We start from the raw sequence: 19767 nt of genomic DNA on the forward strand, positions 1-19767 counted from the left end.
TTGTAAGGCGTTGTACTTTTTATGTACCTGATAATCTTAATGTACTTATTTATAACTGATCACAACAATTGTGCAATGCGGATTTGCACAGATATCCAATATTTTTTAAGCCAAAACAGATTGAATTGCACAGAGAGAAAAAACAGTAATATAATATGTATAATGTTTAATATATAATAAAACAGTTACTTAAGATTCGGATTGGTATTTTCTTTTGATATGTGTATAACGTTTGTGGGCTTACGATTAATGTTTATAGTCTGGCAATCTTTTTGGAAAAATCTGCCAATTCGCATTCTACAAATTTTACTCAGATTTTTTCACCCTTCCAGGTGTTATCAGTAAAAGGTGCAAAAGTCTAAATATGACCATTCACAATGAAGAAATTGGCCAACTCACATTTGCTTCTAAAAAGACTCATTTTGCTCCTTAATACGTTCCCAAATAAGCCATCAATATATATAGCAAATAATACAAAAGTATAATAAAGACTCTCAAAATTCAGCTCTTTTTATTTCTGGAATTAATAATGCACAAGTTTACAATTAAAGTAAAAAAAAAAAAATTAATAATAAATCAGATGGAAAATAAACTTACCCAACACTTATTTAGACTAAAGATCGTTCTTACATATACTAAGTTAGGGAAATGTTTCATAGGACGTACGAGAAAATGTCTTGCTGTCAACGTAAACGTTATATACGAAATTTTATTCATCGTATGAATATTTAATGAGAATATTTACAAAATAACGATCACAATTAAATTTACACAATTAAAAAAATAATAATTTTGATGATGAGTTCAAAACACCTTAAGCATTATATATAACACTATTATTTTTATTACAATAACCAAGAAACTACAAACATTACATTTCTTTTTCTTACGAAATTATTACAAACATTCGGAGTAAAATTCCGCAAAGTTTTGTTTTGCGCCCATTAAGTCTTTTTACCACCACGGTTAATGTTTACGTCTTTTCGAACATGAATTTTTTTTTAAAGACTATATAAAAAAAAGGAATAAAAACAAAATACGGCCCTTGTTTTTGAAGAGAGAAAGAAATAATATTAATGGACCTAGGTACAATGGAGAAGTAACTTAGGATATTCTTCGGAGCTTTGACGCCAAAAAAAGGGAGAAACAGCTTATTATTTCAGCTAATTTCTAAAATTTCTGATTTATTAATTTTTAAAACTTCAACTTAATAATATACTTGAATTCCTACTTTGTTGGTTCTATGCATTTAATCACTGAATACTCCTAGCAAATTTTTTTCTTAATTTAAAACTGGTGTTTTTTTTTTTTATTTTGGGGCATTCAACTTTCATTTTGGTATGCCGGCTGGCAACAATACGGTGTATTAGTAATGGTGGATTTGTAAAGCGCATGAGGATAACAATCCCAATCTAAATTAATTATAATAATTTTTTTTGTCTAAGTGTATAAAGGTAAATATTCCAGTTCCTTTGATATTTATTAATTTAGTTAATTATTTATTTTGTGTATAAATAATATAATACATTTTGTATGATGAGAAGCTAACATACGTGTTATGTTTGCAGTTTTATCATTAATGCATTGTGTTTATATAGAAATTGTGAAATTGTCTTCAATACGAATATTAAAAGCTTTTTTACTACATGTTAATGGTTTGTGTATTAAAATGTTGAAGGGAATTAAAATGAAAATCATCTTCATTAATATTAATAATCATTATAGGCAAAAATGGCCCCGAAACGGAATAATATGATACCTAATGGCCATTTCCACAAGGATTGGCAAAGATACGTAAAAACATGGTTCAATCAACCAATGCGCAAAAAGAGGAGACATGCTCAACGTGTTAAAAAAGCTCGTCTAATCGCACCAAGACCAGCAGCGGGCCCTATTCGTCCTGTAGTTCGTTGCCCAACTTTTCGGTATCATACAAAAGAGAGACTTGGACGTGGATTTTCACTGGAAGAATTGAAAGTAAGCGCTTGACATTTTGTAACGTATTATAACTAATATCGACATCTAATTGATCATGACTGTCTTAACAGTAAACTGTGTAAAGTAGGTATGTCTTGTGAAATACAGTTACTCCAAAAAGTATTCTACCTTCATTCGATTGTCTAAACAGCAACGCTTCATTATAAAACAGTGAACTAGAAATTTTATTTCTACAGTGTGAAAATTACAGAACCAAGATATGACTCAAGCATGTTTACAAAGAAATTAAAGTTTACTGCCTTAAAGAATCAAAAATATTTTAGATTCCGTAGTATGGATTTGAGAGTTATTCAACATTTTTCTAACATGGGTGCAAAACAGTATTTTTATTATAATTAATATTTTGTAGGATGTCTTAATAATGGCTTTGAATTGAGATAGCATGCTGATAACTAGTATTTTAGTGTAATCACTTTGTGTTGTGTTCCTAAATGTTGTTTTAGCTTCTTGTTCATTGTATCTTTATTTCTGATCCTTCGACTCAATTCTTATTGTAAATGTTCAGTTGGATTTATGTCTAATGAATATGGGGGTGTTTCATGTACTTTTTGGTGGTGTTCTGAACAGCAGCAAAAGTCTGGTATTTAGTGCTTCATGTTTCATTATCCTGCGTGAGCACAAAATTTGTTAATAATCGCATAGACTGACCCGTGGCATACAAATTTGTTTCAGAATGTTATATACACCTTATGGTCCATTACGCCATTCATAAAACAGTTATGCATAAGACATGCCACGGGTTTTCATCTGCAGAGAACCCGTTGGCACCGTTGCATTTTTACTCGCCAAGCTCGCGATTAATTGACGATGAGCCGAGCCGTAAACGTGATTTTTAGTACATGTATATTCAAATTAGCAGACAAAACAATATATTAAGCATATGGTAGTAAAAATTCACAGATAATAAGCATGTAGATGTAAAATTAACCGGTTAAACGTGATATACGAAAATAAATTTAAGTTAGCGCAGAAAAGAATATATTAAGCGTTTATAGCGGAAATAAAAATTCATTTAAAAAATATAAATTAGTATTAATATACTGAAATTAACCGGTTAAACGTGATATACGAATAAAATTGTCTTAAATTCCAGTTAACACAGAAAACAATATATTCCTTACACCAGCAATGGTTTGCTAATTTTGATGACCATGGTGATGCATCAAACTATTCTGTTATCTTAGATAATCAATAATATTTTTTATTTCAATTTAATCATCTATTTATGTCACACATGCCATCCTCTGAAAGGTTATTGATAGAAAAGCATTAACAATATATTATCGTGTTAAAATATATTAAGCATATGGTAGTAAAAATTCACAGATAATAAGCATGTAGATGTAAAATTAACCGGTTAAACGTGATATACGAAAATAAATTTAAGTTAGCGCCATAAAAATTAATTTATTCTCATAATTTTATGTGACAATAACCAATAATAAAAATAAAAGCAAAAATGTGCATGTGTATTTAAAATACACATGCACATTTTTGCGGCCTACGGAAGCAAATTATTTTAGAAGTTGGAAACCTCATGGTTCTTAGAGCTGTTAATAATTAAGAGCACAACGTGAACAGCCGTGTTACAAATTAGCATTCACCCCTCCCGCCATATTTTCTACCTTTCATCCCGAACCGAGAACCGGCATCTATCTGCGAAAATATTTCTATCTATTCGTTGTTAAAAAAATTCAGATAAAATAATAATAAATAAGAGAAGAATAATATAAATCTGCAAATGCGAACAACGACAGTGATAATTCAACAAAATAAACGCAAGAGGAGTAGTTGCAAACTTCGAACAAGCTAATAGGATAAATCCGATGGGTTACCAGGTTTGAACTATTATCACCGAAGTTGGCGATGTCTTTATTTACCGGGTTCTCTGCAGAAGTGCTTCCCATGCCACTGCCAATCATAATGGAACATTCAGCATGCTTTACCATTGTTTGAAGATTTCTCACTTTAAATTCTTTATTTGGTTGTTGTCTCCATAGCTTATGATTACCATCTGCTCTGAATAGGTTATATTTACTTTTCCGTGCATAATTATCGTAGCTTCAGACATTTAGTATTTTTTTGAGCTGATTGGCCTTTATAACCAAACTCTTTAAGGCTCTTTCTTACAATTTCAGCACAAACTTCTTTCTTTTAGTTTCTAATCCGGGCTACTTAATGTCGGGTCTTTTTTAAATTCTTGTAAAAGATACTTACCATACCTCGTCAACTTTTTTTGGTCTCCTGCTTCTAAAAATGTTCAAATGATTTTTTTACCACATATTTTACAGTTGAAAGCGATTTTCATCTGCAGAGAAATCAATGGCAACGTTGCATTTATACTCGCCAAGCTCAAACCGAGCCGCAGAGCTCAAATCAAGTAAACGTGATTTGTAGTGTACGTAAATTCAAGTTAGCACACAAAACAATATATTAAGCATATGGTAGTAAAAATTCACAGATAATAAGCATGTAGATATAAAACTAACCGGTTAAACATGATACAGTCAAGTCTTTAATCTGAAATGATCTATAAACTGGACCTCAAAGCTACAAACTTTCTGCGAATGCGTTTTTACATTTTACATGCGCACATTACATTTACGCGTTATTGTTTATGTATAACAAACCGTATAAGCTAAGCTAAAATTATCTAATTATGTATTTCAATTAATGTTGCAGATTGCATTGTTTCTTAATCTTCAAATTGGATCCGGCTTGTTATTTTTTTTTTTTTTTTTTTTTTTTTTTTTTTTTTTGCAGACTGTTAGAGCAATTTTATAAAAGTAAGCTTGAACTTTCGATTATGTCAAAAAGAATTTCTGGTTGATCTTTACATTATGGTAACTTGGCGAAAATTTGGCAACCAACTCTCCTACAGCAACCCTCTATTTTTTTCCCCGCCGAAGACATATTTCTTTTCTTTTTATCTACTGAACACTTCTTCCAACAATCTACTAGCTGAATTACACTTATGCTAGAAATTTTATCAAACAAAACTGCTTAATTATGACAAATATTCACTGCAAAATTGGGAAAAAGTGCACAATACCATACTCCTTACGCGTTTTTCAAAATAACACATACACATAAACCATGTACACGCCGACTTATTTTTACTTAAAAAAACATCCCAGAATTGCACAAAAATGGCATTGCGCACACTCTTCACTATATCCATGTACACTGCTTTTTTCTCATAAATTAGAAAAATTTCACGAAAATACATGACAATTTTCTGAATCTTTAAACCCGGTAAAAAGAACATATATGAAATTACCTGATCGCGAAAAAGTATTTACCCTTTCCAAATATGAACATTTCCACATATAAAATAAATAAAATATCCAAAAACTTTTACCTCTAAATCATCTATTACATTATACACGTCACCAACGAATTCATACCGCAAGCATTACAAATACTTAGTATCAAATATTTAAATTATTTCCATGCACGTTTACTTCAACTTAAACGTATACCAAATTCCTACAAACATAAAATTCACAAAATAACTATCATTTAATTAAAATATAATTAAATTCAAAAACACTACTTAAAATATAAATGAGCACATACATTAAATTAATAAAAATTACCTTACAATCCAAATTCCTTTACTTCCACCTTACATTTAGAACAATGCATAAAAATAATATCCTCAAATAATTAAAAATACTAACTTACCTAATCTTCTTCAGAATCTTGATTACGTGTCTGATAAACTTTTCTTTAGTTACGGCCATGGGATCCAAAAATTCACGAACACTGTTTCACACAACACAGAATAAACCAAATACAAAATTTCCAGATTTTTCCTGATTTCCCCCCCTTTTCCGATTAAAGAACCGTAATTTGTCCATTAATATCACATGACATATCCCATGATCTGTCATTTCCCTCACACAAAATAATGCGTAATCGGAACTGAGTACTGCTCACATTATTAGCAAAGTCCCAGGTAGTAACCTTTATCGCCTCCAAAATGTCGCCAAACTACCAGTTACCATATTGTAAAGATCAACCATGCTTTTATACTTTCCTAATATTTCATAATAGCATACACATACGTTAAACTCATTCCCCAAATCTGATTTAGCCCACTTTTGTTCTTACATGTTCTGTATCTTCTATTTTCTTTAATATCTTGTTCAGCCTAATTTCAAAATGTGTTATGAGCAAGCGGGAAAGTCACTAAATATTGGTAGTTCAACCCGAGTTTCTACTCCCAGCTCTTTCCTTTTTTGTACTTATTTACTGTGTAAAAATACTTTTAAAATTTATTCTTTAAAAATATTGCAAATATTTTCCTTAGCATATCTTTTTACAAATCCGTCCGATAAGAAAAAATAAGGAAAGAAATTAACTCGGTTTCGGTGGATTCCTCAGTGCAAATTATGCGTAACTTTTTCCAAAAGCATACAGTTTATATGGATTATTTCTCATCTAATTTTCTCTACATGTTATAACAATTCTGTATACAAAATTTCAGCGTTCTGAGGCTATTTGTTTGTGAGTTATGAGAGATACATACACACACACGCACACGTACGTACAAGACACCATCGGAAAATCTATTCTGAATCCATTTTAAATCAGTTTTGTAATTCGTTTAGGGAAATAGAGTCCTTTATTCTGTCCTTATGTACAGATGTCACACAAAAGCATCGTTAAATTGCATTCGATTGCGGTCAAAATGGAATTTTTGTTGAAATATGGTTCCCAAAATTTTTCGGGTTTACAGTACTTCATTTACAAGGAAGTAAAAATTATAAATTAAAACGACCCGCTAATGTTATTCAGTATATTACACAAACTTTTGCACTCAAAATTAAAAATTTTTGGTTAAAAAAATAAGCTTTTATTTATTGAGAGGCCTGATTGATTATATTAATTTGCAGTACTGTTTATCTAATTCTTTCTTCTAGGTAAATTTTAGAAAAAACTTATAATAATTTACAATTTATACGTCAGAGTTCCAAACATATACTAATGTTGTTATAATAGATTTAATGCTAAGCTTTTTTTTAATTTAACTATTAATTTCTGAAAACATTTACATGATTACTTTTATTAACAAAAAATATTGTAAGCACATTTTGATACAGAATAATCTTTTGTACGCCAGTGAGCTATGCTAAATTTTCCAAAGATGTTTGTAATGCTATTATGTATGTTTTACTAATACCTTTTATTTTCTTTGTTAGCTCTCTCATTTATTACTGTTATTCATTGCTTGTTAAATATTCTTTGTTCTTGTGATTGTGATATGTAATTCTATTTCTTTATTTTTCTTTTTCCTGTTGGCTTCGAAAGGTTAAATTGTAACCCTGTAGGTAACGGGGGAAGACATTTTTATTCATGCAGTTGGACTATACCAGGACAAGAGGAGATTTTCATTGCTGCAGTTGGAGTACACCCTTATTACATTAAAATCAAAAAAATAATTTGTTCTAATAGTAGTTTTGAGAAATTTGTGCTTTTTTAGCGAAAACCCTGGCTGCTCAGAGGTTTAATGACGTTTTGTATAACAACACTACTTTTTCTTATCTTAAAGTATGTTAGTTTTTACAGTTTGATTTTTGGTTATACCAGGACATAGTGTTATAGTGATATTCCATTTGCTTTTAAATTTATATTTCAGTTTTATGCTTACTATTATTTTCAGTTTGCCATTGACTGAAAGAAGATGCTGTTTTGTTCTTTTAGAAAAATTCTACCAAATATTAGGTCTTGTGAAAACAATCATGAAGTGAAATAACTGTAGGAGGAAGGTTTGCCCTAAACATTTGGTCATTATTTTCTGCAGCTGAATTGAAGAAACTAATAAAATTATCAAAATAAAATGTAGAGTAGCCAAAAGGATCTTGCCTGAACAGTAGATATTTTAAGAACTGTGTACCACAACAAGAGAGTGCTGTCTGGTAACAATCAAAGCACAAAGATGTCAAAACAGTGTGGCAGATTTTATTATTTGTAGTCTTAAGCTTGCTGTATTTTTCAGGCAGAAGCATAAGGCCAAAAAGAGTTAGTCGTAGGCAGTTGCAAAGTTATGGCTGCCAAAAATTTGGGCATTCCCGTTGACCGTTGGCAGAAATTTCTCCAACAGTTGCCAATCATTACAGCAGAATTTTAAGTATATTGTCATCCATATTTGGCACTAGATCACACTACTTGGCCAGTTGGCAAGATAATGTGCAACTACGAAGTTTTTTTTTTTTTTTTTTTTTTTTTTTTTTTTTTTTTTTTGACAAGGTTTTTGTAAATGGAGGGTTTCCAGAATCCACAAGTACTTTTTCTAACTGGTTTTCAAAAGTTAAGCTTGATTATTAAATAACTGGCTGTAAATTAAAACAAAATGCAGCAGTTTAGTGAATTCATAATAACTTTAATTGAGAAGACAGTATTTATTCATTTATCTTTTGAATAGCTGTTGTAAATGAAGGTGATCTTTTCTGTAATATTCCATGGTGAAATAGTCTGGCTTTTAAGCTTCATTTATATTATGAATCTTTTGGCTAGTTTTGCATTCATCAGTAATTAGGATGATTTGAATGTAAAATTTTTTGAGGTACCTTGAGTTTCCTTATCAGATTTAATAAAAACTGCAACATAAGAGCTTGAATATGTTTAGCTGCTACCATAGGTTTCATCATACTTCATGTACTATATATTTGCTAGTTATCAATACATATTTTATATTTCTGAGTATAAGTTGTTGCATTTCCTTTAGTCTGTTAATTTTCTTCTATTATAAAAATTTATATATCATGCTGGTTTAAAAAGTAGTGATCTGTTAAAAGTTTAAAAGAAGAGAGATTTAAGCATTAAAATTTCTTTTATCTAGCATACAGGACCACAGTGATCTGATTTAATTCTAAAAATTAAATATAAAGCATACTGTAGTGATCCATAAATAATAAATTATAAGGCTACTATCAAAATTGTTTTTCTAATTCTCGGTATAATTTTTTAAAATGTACTTAGGAATTAAATTTATCTTTCGCCTTGTGATGAAATAACTGACCTGATGTTAGATGAAGTTTTATAAAGCTCTAATTTTTTTCTGGAGGCTATTGTCATGATCTTTTAATTCTTATTTATCTTGTTTTCATAATGTATCTTCAGTTGTCTAATCCACTAAATTCAAGAATTTATTTACTATTGTAATATTAACCATTTAAAGATAAAATGCAGCTTTTGAATTTTTCTGTATAATTACTGTTATATTTTTTAATTTGCTATCATTGATGGTAGGTTTAGCAGAAACCTACAGCTAACCCAAAAACCAGGGTTTGACCTCCCATGTGAACCCTAGCTGTGTTATGTACTTTTCACTCCTCGCAAGTGTCCTGGTTGTGGTGCAACCTAGGTGATATTCTTGGTAATGGAGATGTATGAATGACTGGTGAGAGCTATTGAGAAGTGTGTGGTCATTGGGGAGATTTATTTTTCAATTTAAATGTAATTATTTTCTTGTTGTTTTTGAGCAGGCGGTTGCATTTAACTGCTCATACATGTTCTTTCAGTGAGTCATTGGTTGCTCTTTAGTATTGAGATAAGTAATTTAAAATTTGAAGGAAAAAAAAAAACTATTTGAATGACTAGTGATGTGCATTTCATTAAAAGATCTCGTGAATAAATCTTTTAAGACGATGGATTTCATAAGTATAATCAAAACTTGCTATTACAATTCCTTGCCATCCACATTGTGAGGCCTTATGATGAAATATTTCATCTGAAAGTCAGTGAAGTTTATAAAACTCTAATTTTTTTCTGAGGGCCTTTAAAATTTAAACTTGGTAAATGATGATTCACTTAGCATTTCTTATTGTTAACTGCTAACTGCCTATGCAACAGGTCCTAAAAATACTTTTTTAAGCTTTTCTGTCGCTGTGTGCTCAGAAAAAGCTATGCAAAATTTAAAAATACCTTTTCAAATAAAATTATATCCATTTGTCCATAACACTCAGCATTTTGCAACATTGTAAAATTCTGATGTTTTTGTCAGTTTTTTAATAATTAAACTCACTACTATCAAAATGCTAAAGGTCCTAATGTTGAATTTTCGGGTGAGAGGAACATGAAAATTTTTTTTAATCTGTAATTTTCGATTATTGTTTGCTCAAAAAACTCAGATTTGTTTTTTAAAAAATTTACTAGTTTTTGCTACGAATGTTTTGAAGTGGAGACTTAAGATATTGTATGTTACGTGTAGAGTCAGTACATCAGTTCGTGTGCATTAAGAGCATATGTAGAATTCACTATGATGCATTTACTAAATTTGAATCTGTTGAAACTTGTCATCGTTTGGCTAACATATTATTCAGTTCATCACCAAAAGGAAGTCAAAACGTGACTATGTAGCTCGCCGTGATGAATTGGGAGCATAAAATCAACTTTTAAATGAGCTTCAGGGCGAGGATATCCAAAGTTACAAAAACTTTGTCAGAATAGGTGAAGCATAATTTGAAACTTTATTGGAAATGGTCACTCCACTTATTTAATATATATATATATATTTGGAGATGCTCTGTTAGCAAAATTTAAACTCGGATAACGCTTCGTTTTCTGATCATAGGCAACTCCTACAGTTCTCTGCAATGTTTATTTAGAGTGCCAAAATGCACAATCAGCATACTTATTCCATAAATGTTTGAGGCCATTTTCTGTGTATAAGGTTGAGCAAAAATTATTAATCTTTTGCTTGAACTCTCCAACACCCTCAAATTTTAACATGTTAATAATAGTCTCGTACACCTTCTGTAGGTGATTTTTATTTTAATACTTCCAACTGGTCGTTTGTAAATAAAATCTAGTTTGTTGTTCAAGAAAAAGTCTAAACAAAATTTTAGGTTTTATTAGCCTTATAATTTATTATTTATGGATCACTACAGTATGCCTTATATTTAATTTTTAGAATTAAATCAGATCACTGTGGTCCTGTATGCTAGATAAAAGAAACTTTAATTGATGCTTAAATCTCTTTTCTTTTAAACTTTTAACAGATCACTACTTTTTAAACCAGCATGATATATAAATTTTTATAATAGAAGAAAATTAACAGACTAAAGGAAATGCAGCAACTTATACTCAGAAATATTAAATATGTATTGATAACTAGCAAATATATAGTACATGAAGTTAAAATTAAATTAGGATATTGGATTCATAATATTCATTTTTAACATACTTATTTGAGTTTTCTTTAATAAAAATCAATTAAATTGCATGTTATTCAACTCAATAAAATACGTTTTTCAATTAAAAAAAATAAATGAAAGGGCAAACATTCATTTTGTTGATATAAATTTTGAAAAGCCAGTTTCTACTCATGGCCAAATTACTATCAAAATAGTTTTCTAATTCTCGGTATATTTTTTTAAAATGTACTTAGGAATTAAATTTATCTTTGGCCTTGTGATGAAATAACTGACCTGATGTTAGATGAAGTTTTATAAAGCTCTAATTTTTTTCTGAAGGCTATTGTCATGATCTTTTAATTCTTATTTATCTTGTTTTCGTAATGTATCTTCAGTTTGCTAATCCACTAAATTCAAGAATTTATTTACTATTGTAATACTAACCATTTAAAGATAAAATGCAGCTTTTGAATTTTTCTGTATAATTACTGTTATATTTTTTAATTTGCTATCATTGATGGTAGGTTTAGCAGAAACCTACAGCTAACCCAAAAACCAGGGTTTGACCTCCCATGTGAACCCTAGCTGTGTTATGTACTTTTCACTCCTCGCAAGTGTCCTGGTTGTGGTGCAGCCTAGGTGATATTCTTGGTAATGGAGATGTATGAATGACTGGTGAGAGCTATTGAGAAGTGTGTGGTCATTGGGGAGATTTATTTTTCAATTTAAATGTAATTATTTTCTTGTTGTTTTTGAGCAGGCAGTTGCATTTAGCTGCTCATACATGTTCTTTCAGTGAGTCATTGGTTGCTCTTTAGTATTGAGATAAGTAATTTAAAATTTGAAAAAAAAAAAAAAAAAAAAACTATTTGAATGACTAGTGATGTACATTTCATTAAAAGATCTCGTGAATAAATCTTTTGAGACGATGTATTTCATAAGTATAATCAAAACTTGCTATTACAATTCCTTGCCATCCACATTGAGAGGCCTTATGATGAAATATTTCATCTGAAAGTCAGTGAAGTTTATAAAACTCTAATTTTTTTCTGAGGGCCTTTAAAATTTAAACTTGGTAAAAGATGATTCACTTAGCATTTCTTATTGATAACTGCTAACTGCCTATGCAACAGGTCCTAAAAACACTTTTTTAAGCTTTTCTGTCGCTATGTGCTCAGAAAAAGCTATGCAAAATTGTTGCCTAGCTATGCAAAATTTAAAAATACCTTTTCAAATAAAATTATATCCATTTGTCCATAACACTCAGCATTTTGCAACATTGTGAAATTCTGATGTTTTTGTCAGTTTATTAATATTTAAACTCACTACTATCAAAATGCTAAAGGTCCTAATGTTGAATTTTTGGGTGAAAGGAACATGAAAAATTTTTTTAATCTGTAGTTTTCGATTATTGTTTGCTCAAAAGATTTGTTTTTTAAAAAATTTACTAGTTTTTGCTACGAATGTTTTGAAGTGGAGACTTAAGATATTGTATGTTATGTGTAGAGTCATGTGGTATGGTTTTTGGTATGGTGGGAAAAAGGGCACGACATCTCTGCGAACACTGCTCGGAATTACTGCCCAGATAGATTTTCAATTGGTTCAAAGTAGAAACAGAATTGCTAATTCATTACCCTATGTTTCTATTCCAACTTAATGAGCATTTACACAGTCAAAGAAGTCATAGCGAGAGGCTCGCTGTGTATCGCTTGGAGAGGTGTAAACGAGCCTTTACATATAATAAGATAGTTTTGCAAAGAGGGTTTGTGTGTAATTCCAACTACTATTTTAACAATCTCAAATTACTCTCGATTTTATCAAGCATCTAAATTAGATGCAGATTTAGATTTAACTGTACAATAATTAAATATTTCATTAATGATGACTTATAATAAGTAACCATGAGTTCTCAAAGAGTTTTTTTTTTTTTTTTTTTTTAATGCCTCGAATAAATTACTACATGTATACCATAATTGTCTTCCATTACCCTTATGTTCTGATTGAGATAATATAATTTTTGTTGTTTTGATAACTATTGTCAGTTAATACCATAAACTGTGATTTAAATATAGCCATTCAGTATATAATACACCTGAGAATTCGGGAAGATTGACAGCAGTTTTACATTTAACATTTGCAATAGAACTTGGGTTGAAAGTTTGCGGTAGCATTCATTGTGTAAATCCTCCATCTTAAAATGTATTTTTCTACTGCTTGAAGCTTTTGAATAATATCCGTATTATCCACTGACACTTCATCTTGTAAGAGTCACTTTATTCTCGTTATCTGCAATCTGATATATTCCCTTTTTTGATTAAAGACTTACCGTATTTGACGGCATATAAGATGCACCCTCATTTAGAAGGCCACACATAAGGAAAAAAGTTTCAATAGTCCGAGCGAGAGCGCAGTACCACAATAACTTAAAATGTGGTTTCTTTCTCTTTCATCCATATTTCCTATTTGACCAAGCTCAAAAGAAGTTTTCTTGTGTGCATTTATAACAAACCTATGAAATGCTAGTAATTTTTCTTCATAATCTGCTGGCATTTCTGTGCAATACTTGTTTTTGTGTGCATTGATAAGCCTTGCCTTTTCATGAACCTGTAGCACCAGCCGTCAGACCCTGAAAAGTTTTGATTCCCACGTTTCTCTGCAAATCCTTTGGCCTCATTGATTATCATTTTGGTTGAAACACTTATCCCAGATTTCCTCTTATCTGTCAACCACGTTTTTACGGCATTTTCAGGTTTAGGTCAAGATGGAGCTGGGCATCGAAGGTTATGTTTTTGTTTTTTGCAGTCTTCAGTTGATCTACCTTCAGTCACCAAGTACGTATCATTTTTTCGGTAGGTGGTGGACCGAAATACCTTGCTGCTGCTCTGTTTCCATGCACTTTGGCGTAGTTCAACACTCCTAGTTTATACTGAATTGTATAACTTAATCTGTTGTTTCCTGTAGTCATATTTTCCAAGGTATTTTTTTAAAACAAAGTTTTAAGCACCGATATCGACACGTTTATACAGAGCGGCACCGATACCGACACGTGTGTCGGCCGAGTTAAAGAAAGTCTATATAAAGAAGGAAAGGCTCCATAGACGTAATGTGACTGTCGAATCTGTTCGAACTTCGACATCAGCTTCGAGCTTTGGCTCTTTTTTTTGACAGATATTTCACACATGCCAAAATAATTATGGCAGATGTAAAAAAAGTTATGTGTGTCTAGACCTTTACCCGGGGTTAAAATGGCATTTAGTATTGAAAGTTAACCTGTGTCCTTCATGTATAAGACACAGGTAACTTTTTTGAGACCAAATTTAGGAAAAAAAGTGCATCTTATATGCCGTCAAATACTTTCGAGAGTTCAAAGGGAGCTATTTTTTCCATATTTGTTTCGCCTTTAAAAATTTTTTTAAACGGTTTGATCTTCATTGGATCTGCGTTGACCATGTTTCATGATATCTGATTAGTAGACTGCCTTGAAATTTTCATAACATGAACTTTAGCATACAAAATTATTTACAATTAGTTATACAGTTTTGTATTGCAAACTGAAAAGACAAGCTGTTTTCATGGCTGCCCAGATTATCTCAACCGAGTCAAGAGCAGTGTTGTTCTAAAAATTGAAAGAAATTAATACTCCTCTGCTAGCGGCAAGAAAAGAACTTCAGATTCGTAACGCAGATGAAAAAGTAAAAGTTACTTATTGAGTGCAAGCTGGTGTTTTTTTCGTCCCCCCCCCCCTTTTTACTTCTTTATACGAAGTAAAAAGGAAGTACAGTCAAAAGTCGTTAATCTGAACTCGTTGGGACTTCGACGATTCCGGATTATCGATTATTCCAGATTATAGATCATCAGTTTAAATCTGTTAAGATGGCATGAAGAAATTATAAAATTAAAAATGTGAAACCGTAATTTATGAAATAAAGAGCAATTATGATCTAAAGGGTATCAAAATTTACAAAAAGAAAATGCTAAATATTTGTTTGTTTACTTTATTAAACATTTCTTTCAATGTAAGTTGCTTCGTTTCATGTGATAATACTTCCTCTTTAATTCTATTAAACAGACATATTTTCTTGTTTAGTTACGAAGTTCCGCTGTTCAAATCCTATATAATTGCTGTGTCGAAAATACCGACTAATTTGTCAATAGAAATTTTTCCGTTTTCAATATCTCTGTCACTTTCTTTCCTATCGGAAACGAATTATAATGACGAGGAACTTAATTTAAGTCATATCAAAGACCGAGTACATCCAGATGAAATACTACATTTAGTAAAGAATTATAAGCCAAATAAAATAAAAACATCTGCCCTGAAGATAAGGATAGTGCTGACAGATCAACTTCCAATTCATTGCGCGTCACAGAGCAGCGTGAAATTGATAAACATATTTCAGAAGGATTAGATAATCAAACAATATATCCCTTTATCCATTTTTTGCAGCAATTCCACTTTCTGCTTAATGGGCTTCGAAACATACTTTCGCTTTGTAGATCCTTTACATATTAGTAAATATATATCGGAAATTCTATTTGACATAATCGAAAGTTCAAGCTTACTTTTATAAAATTGCTCTAACAGTCTGCAAAAAGTAATAAGCCAAATCCAATTCGAAGGTTAAGAAACGACGCAATCTGCAACATTAACTGAATTAGATAATTTTAGCTTAGCCTGTCCGTTATACATTAAACGCGTAAACGTATTACGCACCTGCGCGCACACATATTCGCAGCCGTAAAAGTCTTACGCGCATGCGCAGAAAGTTTGTAGCTTTGAGGTCCGGATTATGGGTGTCCAAATTAACGACTTTTGAATGTATTGTAATCGCGAAAAGTTTCAGCCATCATGTTTCAACGAAAATATTCATTTTGACCACTATCAAGTGCAATTTAACGATGTTCTTGCATGACATCTCTAAGTAAGGACAGGATAAAAGAAAGACTCTTTCCTCAAAAAAATTATCAAACTGATTTAAAATTAATTCTGAAGAGAATTTTTCGTGGCGTCTGTACATACATAGCTATCTTGTGTAACTCAAATGAGTGGCCTTGAAACGTTGAAATTTTGTCTATAGGACTGCTATAACATGTAGATATGCGCCTCGTATTTTGGTTGCAATCGGCCGCACCAAACTTATAAATGTGTATATATATATCCACTCTGTTACCCGGCTCAGTGTTCTCAGTTACTTTACTCTTTTATGTTCTTATCTTCCGGTTAAGGTTTTTATGCTTTTAGTAAATCTGCAAGCAATATTTGTGGAGTTATCAAAAATTTAAAAAGTTGTTTAAGTTAGCTAAGCCTAATAATTTTTCTGATGGCGGAAATGTTTGTTTACATTTCAAACTTGGTAAAATAACATATTTGTTGCCAATCTAGAGAAACTAAACTTTGCAACAACAAAGATAACGCCGCGTTTTATTATTGCGAATTAAATCATGTTTAATCCATTCTGGAATTTATTCGAGCAAATAAGTGTTTTAAGATTTACTCGGTAATTTTTAATATAGATATTTTGAGTTTTTATGTATTTTTGCCTTGTTGGGAAGTGAAAACTGAATTAATTGAATGAGAAATAATGAATCGTGTGTTTAAAATGTTTCTTTTTTGTTTTGTTTGCCTAATTTCTTTTATACATTGTTTTATATTTATTATAGTATTTGAATAGAACAGGTGGCAATGATTAGATAATTCTTCAAATGATATAAATGTACATGCATTCGAGTTATAATACGAACGAAATGTAACACTGTTAAATGAACCTAGCGCCAGAGTGTCACTATGGTAAGCAAATATAGCGAATTTTAAAGAGTGTGTTTATTCTAGTGTGATTTATCTACAAAGTAGATTTAATTCAATCTAATAAATTTAATGAAATGCACAAAAAATTTTACTATTTGTCATATGTCGGTAAACATTATTATCATCATGTGAAAATAAAACATACTTCAGCAATTTAAAAGAATTTTGAATAATTAAATAACAATTATGTGAAACAATTAAAAAATTAAATACATTCTTCAAATCTTGCTGTAATTTTTTCATCTCCCGAAGTACACAGCAGTTTGTTTCCGCTTATAAAAACAGAATTGTGGATACTCGACTTCATGCAAGTGGCTACCTAGGAGACACATTGTTTCGTTGAAGAAACTTTCAGCAAAATTCTGCCTTTCTTCAGAAATTTTACTACAATTTCTTCCATTGCTAGCAAATTCCACAAGCTCATATTTTAAAACATAAGCTTAAGGAAAAAATATCACGATTTGTTTATAAAAACTTTTGGAACTTGGAATACAACAAAAAAAGAAAGCATACGAAAATAGCAGTGCTGCTTGATTAAAGGCTTATTATGGGCATGGCTGCCAGAATTTGTCACATTCTGAAAATTTGCTGAATTCTGTTAAGGTGGTTGTGTTAATATGTAAGTAAAATATGTAATATACAAATTACGTAAGTTAATACATACCCCCAAAATAAATAATTTATTGTCTTTAGCTAGATTTTATGAAGCTGATCAGTTGAATTTTTTCGCAGGCAGCCGGAATACATAAAAAAGAAGCAAGAACGATTGGAATTGCTGTAGATTTCAGGAGGAGAAACAAAAATGTGGAAAGCCTACAAAAAAATGTTCAGCGTCTTAAAGTTTATAAATCTAAGTTGATACTATTCCCACGAAAACTCTCCAAGCCCAAGAAGGGTGATGCTACTGTAAGTTTTTTAAACAAGAAAATTAATTTTATTCTTATGCAACAATTGTTTTTTCACTCCATTTGTTTCATAAAGATCCCAACTTACAATAAACTATAATGTTTTAAACCCCTTTTTTATTTTGTTAAGAACAAGCTTCTAATAATCATGTATAGCCCTTTTAGCTTTTATAACTGTGGCAGAGCAGTAAAACCACTGAACATTGGTACTTTAAATCTGGATGAATGGTATTTTTCTGGATGCGTAATGAGGATATCTGCCAGTTTTCTTTAAATGTCTTCCTCTAACGAAATTAAATTCCTGTTTCTCTTCTTCCACTAAATGCAGTTCAGCTCTACTTTAAATTAAAATTTATTAAAATTCTGAGTTATTTTAGTATTTGAACGTAATTGAAAGATGTCAACGTTGAATAATTTTCCAGTTATTACAGAATAATTTGGTTTTGTTCTTTTGATTTAAAGGAATGTATATTATATAAAGCAAAAGATAGCAGGTATCGGTAACTGGAGATTTACATAGAAGCATTATAAAAACCTGAACTGAAATAAATGATAAAAATACAGATTTGCGATATACAGGGTGTTTGTGATAAATTTGACAGTTTCGTAAAGGAAAAAAATCCGCTTGTACGAGTAGTAGCGAAGGTCTTCATTGAGTGCAAGCTTCATAGTAGAGGCTGCAACATTCATTTCACATGACAAAACCGGAATTCCAAGACCAGAGTTCTTCAACACTTGTTCCTGCAGATTTGCGAGGAATTCTGCAGTACAAACGCAATCAGATCGTCTGCTAGGGATCTTTCTTCTTGCTATATCCTTGTAGTCGCCATTGCAAATCTCTAGTTCATGCCTGATTATTTTTACTGTGTTCAGGGAGCAAATGGGCAGCAGTCATAATATCCTTATTTTGATGGCTGGCACGAATCATCGTGGTGCAAGTTATTCTCTTCCATGATTCAGGTGGGTTCCAGTCATCCATCCTTTCTGATATCTTGTATATGAATGAAAAAGGGTCCAAACTTTTAAATGACGAGTAGTGTGTGTCAATACCTCCAACCTACAAAAAAATATAATCAATTATAAATATGTTGAATTTATCCCGAACACCCTGTATTTACACATTTGAAGTTTTATTTAAAAAAGTATTAGTTTTAATAGTGTATAATATGAGCCTCATTTCTCTCTTTAAAAAATATATGTATAAATATTTGTATTTTTAGGCTGAAGAAATAAAGATGGCAACTCAGTTGCAAGGAGTTGTTATGCCTGTTAAGAAACACTTCAGGAGAGAAAAGGCCCGAGTACCAACTGAAGAAGAAAGAAAATTCAAAGCATTTGTCACATTACGTGTAGCTAGAGCTGATGCAAGAATGTGGGGCAAGAGGCAGAAGAGGGCTAAGGAAGCAGCCGAAAGCTTGGAAGCTCCTAAAAAGATAAAATGAGAACTTTTATTTTGAATAAAATTGGTTCAGTTATTATTTATTTGAGTCATCCTTTAAATTGTTTTGCATTATTTAAGACACAAATATAAACTGAATGAAGTGTTTTGTTGATCTCGAATTTTTATTAGGTCTGCATTGTGTAAATTAATCAGCAGATATGCCAGATTTACAAAACTAACAGTGGAATGGAATATCATAATTGTTCTTTTGATTCTTAGAGGCCAAAATCCTGCCAATTTTATGAAAACATTGAGCCCAAATCAAGATTTATTCCTATACTTTTACAAAAGTAAGTACCATTTGCACCAGAGAATCGGTTAGTTGTGGTCAAAATTTTGTGGCAAAACTAAAATAAAAGAACATAAAAACATTTTACACCATAATATCAAATGTATTCATTTTTGTATATCCATAGTTTGTTCCAAAAAGTAAACAAGCCACAGTTTTTTAGCATTACACATACATTGTAAATT

General features: G+C 31.0%; 2 protein-coding genes across 3 annotated transcripts in view; one reads left to right on the forward strand and one right to left on the reverse strand.

Annotated features, from left to right (window-relative positions):
• Nucleotides 1–946, reverse strand: part of LeuRS-m (Leucyl-tRNA synthetase, mitochondrial) — a 95352-nt gene extending 94406 nt beyond the window's left edge. Inside the window, exon 1 of one of the 2 annotated variants that reach the window (XM_085824861.1) lies at nt 598–946. In XM_085824861.1, the coding sequence (XP_085680987.1) occupies nt 598–717 (120 nt within the window). In that variant the 5' untranslated portion in view covers nt 718–946. The remainder of the gene's footprint in view (nt 1–597) is intronic. The other variant, XM_085824860.1, reaches the window with a different exon arrangement.
• Nucleotides 947–1299: 353 nt separating this feature from the next.
• Nucleotides 1300–19330, forward strand: RpL13 (ribosomal protein L13). Its single transcript, XM_035369238.2, has 4 exons — nt 1300–1454; nt 1726–1977; nt 17680–17853; nt 19073–19330. Exons 2-4 carry the CDS (start codon nt 1732–1734, stop codon nt 19292–19294), a joined length of 642 nt encoding a protein of 213 aa, XP_035225129.1. The 5' UTR covers nt 1300–1454; nt 1726–1731; the 3' UTR covers nt 19295–19330.
• The last annotated feature ends 437 nt before the right edge of the window (nt 19331–19767 follow it).

The sequence above is a fragment of the Stegodyphus dumicola genome, chromosome 10 (assembly GCF_044657685.1).
Source record: "Stegodyphus dumicola isolate Sdum_Otavi_A_Nest chromosome 10, ASM4465768v1".
Lineage (NCBI taxonomy): Eukaryota > Metazoa > Arthropoda > Arachnida > Araneae > Eresidae > Stegodyphus > Stegodyphus dumicola.

Bases quoted from the DNA above. Each gene is read 5' to 3' on its own strand.
- RpL13 (XM_035369238.2), top strand. From the start codon at position 1,732: ATGGCCCCGAAACGGAATAATATGATACCTAATGGCCATTTCCACAAG. The intron at 1,978-17,679 runs GTAAGCGCTTGA...ATTTTTTCGCAG, and splicing joins TTTCACTGGAAGAATTGAAA to GCAGCCGGAATACATAAAAA. The intron at 17,854-19,072 runs GTAAGTTTTTTA...TTGTATTTTTAG, and splicing joins CCAAGAAGGGTGATGCTACT to GCTGAAGAAATAAAGATGGC.